General features: G+C 34.9%; 1 protein-coding gene across 1 annotated transcript; it reads left to right on the top strand.

The window, feature by feature from the left end:
- Positions 1–501: 501 nt before the first annotated feature.
- LOC132305023 (uncharacterized oxidoreductase At4g09670-like) lies at positions 502–6,276 on the top strand. The gene is made up of 2 exons (XM_059802708.1): positions 502–630; positions 5,650–6,276. The coding sequence occupies exons 1-2, from the start codon at positions 502–504 to the stop codon at positions 6,274–6,276; spliced, it is 756 nt and encodes a 251-aa protein (XP_059658691.1).
- Positions 6,277–7,399: the final 1,123 nt, after the last annotated feature.

Here is a 7,399-nt window from a genome sequence, read left to right as displayed (position 1 = left end):
CCATCTGCAACAACCCCCTTCACCAGAAATGAACAAAGTCCTATTTCTCTGCTGTCGTAACCACTATCTACCGACCGTGCAATTCCTCAGTTCCACCGTCCTCTAAGCTCACCACGCTATCGTGGAGCTCGACGCCATTACCGCCGCTTCGAACCACCGTCTGTAGCAATGATTCCAATCCTTGTTTGTCGCCGGTCACTCCTTCATCACCGGTCAATCATGCCGCCGGCATCATCTGACTCGCGCTTCATGCGCCAGACGCTCCTGCGAATAGATGTAACTCGCCCTTCACGCGCACACGTGCCCTACTTCAGTGACGTTTTTCCAATACTCACCAAACGACACGTTCTCTCTTGGCTTCATCTCCGAGGGCCTTACCTACTTCGCCGTCGTCACCTACAACATCATCCCCATCTGGAAGGCCGGTGGCGTTGACACTGGACTCCTCCGCCTCTCTCTAGTTTCGCTCTGTCCACAACTTTCGCCTCGTTAACAGCTCCGATGCACTCGTCTGGGAGTCTAGCACCACTGGCCACGGCGTCTCCTCCGCCGCCGGTTTTTCCTCCACCGCCGGCTTCTCCTGCACCTCCAGATTTGGACTGGCAACTCCGTCTCGGCGTCCCAAGTTCGGTAAAGCTTCATTTCAGTCTGGCGATGCTACAAGATGTGATGAACCACGACAGTGACTAACGCTATAGAAGTTTCGACGTAGACGACCAAAACTGAAGCTCACGGACCCAGCGATAGGTGGAGAAGATGAGGTGGAGAGGAGAGACAAAACTGAGAGGAAGAAGAGAGGAGAAAGATGAGGTGCTAAAATAGACAAAACGGTCATTTTACATTGCGTATATTTTAACATATTAATTGACATAAGGGCATTAGAGTCATTTTAAATCTCAAGGGGTTATTTGCACCAAATCGTATAAGGGGTTTTATACTACATATGGACTTTTTTACACTATATCAATAGTACATGGGTTTTTTTGGTACTTTACCAGTAGTTTTAGGTGTATTCTAATCAAGTTAGAAACGAGTTTAAAAAGAATTTAGTAATTTTTAATGGTGAATCTATAAGAATAGGACAATATTTGGGTCCTCCCATGAGAGGATGAACTTTATCCTCCCAGCTAATGTGACCCAGTACAATTTAGACACGTATACAATTTTTTAAAATTTTTAATAATGATTATTATTCAACTTCTTTCCGGTTAAACCAAACCTAATTTTTTTTCTTACCTTATTTGAGTCTTTCCTCCCTTCCCCATCTCTCTCTCCATAAATCTCCATACACAACCTCCATTTGAAACCCTAGTCTATCTACATCAATCAAATACTCAAATTTTATTGAATATGTAAAATAATATACAAACCAACTGAAAACTCATAAGTGACATAAAACTAACCCAATCGGAATTTGTAGTATTAACAAAGTTTTAATCATTCTTTTTCATATCAATTGAAGGTGTTGAAAAGTTGGGAGAGATTCAAAAGACAGATATAACTGTGACCAAAAATAGATCTAGAGAAAAGCTAAATATAGGTTAACATCAAATTTTTAGATATTTTAAGTTCCTATTTCTTTCCTATTCAACACTTGATAGATATAGTACATTCTTTAAATAAATTCAGTAATTTTTCAATTTCAAATGGAGGTTGGGTATAGAAATAATCGTGATTCTTTTGGAAAGGAAAAAAAAAAAACTTTGAAATTCGGTTTAACAAGTAAGAAAATGGGTTATGATTATTTTTAGAAATGTTAAACTTTTAAACATGTGTTTAAATTATATTGGGTCACATTAACTTTATCCTCCGAAGGGAAGACCCAAGTATTGTCTGAATAAGAAAATGAAAATTCATGGAAATGAAATTTCAAAATTTTCTTAAATTTTTATATTTAAAAAATAAAGAAGGAAAGGAAAACATAAAATGAAAATCATTTTAAAGTAAACTTAAATTTTCTCAAATTTATATTAAGTCATATTTTCGTCATTATAACATCTCTTTAATGATGTGTAATTTTCAAAAAAATAGTCAAAGTTCAATTTTTTTAAAATAGGAATAAAAACCTAAAATGAAAATATTTTTTAAATTTATATTAGGGGGCATTTTCATCATTACAAAATCAGTTTGCAACAAATTTGATAGTTAAGGAGGTTTTATGTCAAAAATTTCTTCAAGGGGTTTTGCCAAAATTTGAAGGTAAAGAGGATTTTATGCAATTTGCCCTTAATCAGAAGTTAGTTGGAGCCTTTACTTTTCAGTGCTTTTAATGGTAATTTAAAGTTTTTAACTACACGGTTAGGGATGGCAAAAATTCCCTCCCCGCCCTACCTTGTTTTGAGGCGGTTTTGGGGAACCGATTATATAAATGAGGACGGGGATGGGGGTTGCTTTGAAAACCAAGTGGGTTTTGGAGTGGTTATGAGGGTGAAAAATTAAACAGGGATAGAGATGGGTAATGTGATCCCCGCCCCAAATCGCCCCATTACCATCCCTATACACGGCGATTAAGAGAATGATTGTTAAGTATTTGTTTATAGTTAGATTTTTGTAAAAATTTACCAAAGATTTATCCAAGATCAATTTTTTGTTCTCAAAAAAGTATTCATAGTTGGGTAACCTAAATATGTTAGGTCTCAAATACAGGAGGCAAATTTGAAAATGAATAATGTTGTTAAAAGAGCACTTCATGACAAGACTCATGAGCTCTCTATATTTTAACAGCGAGATTGAAAGATATCAAACAAGTACAGTAATTATCTTGCAAGAACATTCTTAGTGAAAGATTGAGACTATATTTTGAATTTGGGTAAATTGCAATGACAACCCCTGATATTTTGGTCAACTCCACTAAGCAGACGGTTAATGGCTTTTTTTACATTGACACCTCCCGAGGTTTCAAAAATGTGCATTCACACCCCTCCAGACTTCTGAAAAAAATTACCTTTTAACCCTTTGACTTGTCAACAACTCCATTTAAATCATGAAATTACAAATTTAGGCCCTATTTGGTATCTGTTTTGCTTCATATGTTTTTGTTGCAGGCCTGCTACAGTAGTAATTTTTTAGCCCAAAACATATTTGGTTCGGTCTGCTTTGTTGTCAACAATGTCTAAACAGATTCAATTTTTGGGCCAAAAGTTGAAACACCATTTCGGTGTTTTACTATGTTTTGGGTATTGTTGGCCCAAATAATCACTATAGCGGAGGAAGTAAAATCACTCAACTTAAACTGGACTTGCAACACGTATATAAACCACGCTTAAAATATTTCAGACATTTTATAGTTTTATAGAGAGCTCTAGCGGAGGCAATTTTGTGGCGACTCTACTGTGGGTGTTTGTTCGGCTGAAATCCACTAAACCGACCACCGATCTTTGCTCTTTTGTTGTCTTTGTCGAAGAACAAGGCAGGAATAGGAGAATCTGAAGTGATTATGGCTCGAAATTGGGTTGTCGTATAAGATGATTTTTGTCGGACATTCTTTGGGGTCTAGTGTCGCCGCCTTCTTGACGGTGATCGTGGTGAACCATGGTGACCTGCTCGGTGAGGTTCCGAGGAGTTATGTGCGGTGTTATGCGATTACGCGTCGCTTAATTTAGCTGTGAAGTATGCTGATGTTATTCACTCTGTGATCTTGAAGGTGAGGAATTTGAATGTCCCCAATTTGATTTGGTTTTTCTGGTTTTAGTTTGTTTGAATCAATCAAATGAGGAGTTATTATGAAATTGGTTTTATTCTATTTATATTTGCTTGTAAATGTATATTTTTGAGTTGTTTGATCAATTGCTTCTGGTTCTGATAAAATTAATTATGTATTAGCAACATATTGCAATGTTATATATATTGATTTTGAGGAGTCATTGCGTATTCCATATTTCTGTTTCTGTTTTATTTTTTTTTGGCAACAGTTGGAGTGACCAAACATGTTTTGTTTTCAAAATTCTTGAAACGCATAACCTACCAAACATGTATTGCATATTTCTGTTTTCTGACATTTTCATAGCAAAACATTGTTTCCAAACATGCTTCCGATTTTTTTTCAAAACACTCCTATAGCAAAAATACTGTTTCTGTTTTAACCAAAAACAAAATGCCTAAAACAAAGCACATGCTAAGCGGGCCCTTAACCTTCTAACTAAATTTAATTGACCAAACTAACATCTTCATTTCTTTATACATATAAATATAGTTTATAAATAATAATACTTGTACCACCATAACCATCACCACAACATAAAAATAAAAAATAAAAAATAAAAATAATTTATTGCTAGATAATTGTACATCCCCATAACCACCACCACACTCAAACACCGCAATAGAAAAAAAATTTGAAAACACTCATGGCCAACCCAAACCTATACGTCACAAACGCCACCAGAACCACCACCACCACACCAAAGATAACACTATCAACACACCCAGACACTACAAGAACCACCACCACCACCACAATAGAAAAAAGAAAAAAAAAAAAAATTGAAACACCTTGATAACCTAAACACCACCACAACCACCACCACCAGAGTAGGAAAAAAAATTAATAATAAATAGCCATGGCCAACCCAGACTCACTACAACAGGAGAAAAAAAAAAAAAGCAGCCACGTCCTAAAAAAAGAGAGTTAAAGATTAAGGTAGAAAAATAGGCTTAATGATGAGGGTAGTTTTGTCAATTAACATGGTTGATATTTTGTATATTAATTAAATTAAATAATTAGAGGCAAATATGACATTTAGAACCATATGGGGTGTCATTGTTGAAAATGCCTTAGACATGCGTTGACCGAAACCTAAGGGGATGTCAATGCAATTTACCCTTTGGCTTTTTAGTTTTTGTCTTCAATTTTTATCCTTTCTTTCCAACATTTTGGTCTGGCTTAAACTCTAATCGAGTTTAAGATCTTAAAATTATTAATGAAAAGGAAACAAGAAATCAACTAAACGTTGCCAGCTGAAAGAGAAATTACGATATTAAATTGACCAATATGGCATTTGAAGAGGAGAGATATGGTCTTAAATCCCTCTTTTCTTTACATCTTCCCTTCTGTTAAATCCTTACTTTTGGGGGAAACAAATGTTATTTTAACCTCTATCTCATTTCCGTTTACAAAATAGTTTAGAAACTCAAACATCTGGAGTTGATCTACAGATTCATATCTCTCGCCAATATATCATGTTTAATTAGCTTTCTTATTCCAGGGTAGTAGTCTGCTAAGTTTTTGGTGGATTAAATGATGACCTAGGCTTACATTTCAACAATTTGCGGTTTTGTTTTTGGTTGTCCTATTTCATGGTGTCGAAATTGTCATATATGTGTAATGCATGAGATTGTAACGATAGCCTTCTAGCTAATGACTGCACTTCACATAAATATACATTTCTTGGAAGTTCTAGTTTACTACTTGATCTCACTATGCCTCAGTAAAAAATTTCTATTAAATTATATGTGGTTGATGTATATAGAAAACAAATTAGCATGACTAATAGTTAGCAATCATGGTCAGAAGCTTAAACAAAGAGCATAAACTTTTTCACATTTTGTGCTTCAATTCTTCTTTCTCACGCTAGCTCAATTTTAATTTTAAGCTAGTATTTCCTCTGCATTCTGGGATTGTCTGAAGATGATTATTTTTTATTTCCACAGTTACACACATCCTTCACATACGATGCTGGCGCAGACTTTCTTAAGAATGACATTCGCGTGAAGCCTGATCTCGATGCTCATGGAGCTCTAGGTGATGCTGGATGGTACTGCATCAGGGCAAGTCTTTGGGCTGCAGACTATGACCTGCCCAAAACACTAACAGCTTTGCGTGAACCGGACTTCAATGAAGCAGGGGTGATTCTTTCATGCGGAGCTTCTCTACGGTGGGAGGACGGGAGAGTAGCAACCTTCTATTGCTCTTTCCTTACCAATTTGAGCATGGACATAACTGCTCTTGGAACAAAGGGTTATTTGCGTGTTCATGACTTTGTTGTTCCCTTTCAAGAGAACGTTGGCCCGTTTTTCGTAGCTTCGAATTCCAAGTTTGGGGAACGCGCTCTAGGCTGTGAACCGATACCGGTTGAGCACATTGTCACGACCGATCTTCCTCAGGAAGCTCTCATGGTGACAGAATTTGCTACTCTGGTTAATGGTATTAAGAGTAAGGGCTTGAAGCCGGAGAAGAAGTGGCCAACCCTTAGTAGGAAGACACAGTTGGTTCTTGTGCAGTCCATAGAGCATCATCCAATGCAATTACATGGAGTATTGTCTGGATTCAAATGTTAAAGTAAGAGCATCATCCAATGCAATTACATGGAGTATTGTTTGGATTCAAATGTTAGAGTAACATTAGTCTTTTGGAGTTAATTGGTTTGACACCATAATTTCAAATATATACTCTAGTCTGATGTTACATCGGCAAGAGAAAATTCAGGAAGAGAAATATAGACGAGTTTGGAAAGTGAAATGCAATGTAGCTTCTAGTCATTTATTTGACCATTTATATTGAGATTTTTAAGATTATATTGATCCATCTACCTCCAATTATAAAATTGCTAGTTTCTAAAAAACAAAACAATTTTCTTTAGCTTTCACCAAGATGGATGAGTTCTCTGCGTAGCACTTTTACTCCCTATTTGTAAAAGTGTACAAAAAATATCCTTAATATTTTTACATTGTGCAAAAATACCCCCTCGGATATAAATTGGTGTTATAATACCCATTTTGCCATTTTACTCTTCTGAAAATGTCCAAAGAGGTATATATGCTACTAATCTCATAGTATAGGGTGTTATGTGCAAATTATCTTTTATATATATATATATATATATATATATATAAACTTTTTTCTCTATATATATCTCTAAATATATATATTTTTTAAACTTTGAGAATTTGTATAATAAGGATTTGAATTTTTTGATATTCTAGTTCATTCTTTTCTATTAATTTTTTTTCTTAATTTTTTTTTTCGTACCAACACTCTTAAAAAAAAAAATTCCAATATCAGCGTGCACTGGTTTTCAAAGTTTAGAGAAATTTTGTTTACACTTTATTTTTTTTTAGCTTGCACTTTATTTTTGTTTTTTGTTTTCTATTTTTATCTTTACTTTTCTTTTATACTTTTATACTTTTATTTTTTTTAATCTTTACTTATCCATTGTTGGCGTCCTCCAATAGTGTCATTTTTTGTCATTTTATAAAATTATTTATATTTATATATTTTATAAAATTGTTTAGTAAGGGTAATTTAGTCAACTTAGGATTAAAATTTGTTAGAGGGACTTATTTGCACCAGATTGAAACTTTAGGGGTGTTTTTTGCACGAGAGAAGCATCATCCAATATTGTCCTTTTCGGTCATTTTACAAAATCATTTATTTTTATATATTTTATAAAATGGTTCAATA

The sequence above is a fragment of the Cornus florida genome, unplaced genomic scaffold (assembly GCF_030987335.1).
Source record: "Cornus florida cultivar Cherokee Brave unplaced genomic scaffold, ASM3098733v1 CherokeeBrave_3.0.0_Hap2_Chr04, whole genome shotgun sequence".
NCBI classification, from domain to species: Eukaryota; Viridiplantae; Streptophyta; class Magnoliopsida; order Cornales; family Cornaceae; genus Cornus; species Cornus florida.
This window is presented reverse-complemented; position numbering and strand designations above follow the sequence as displayed.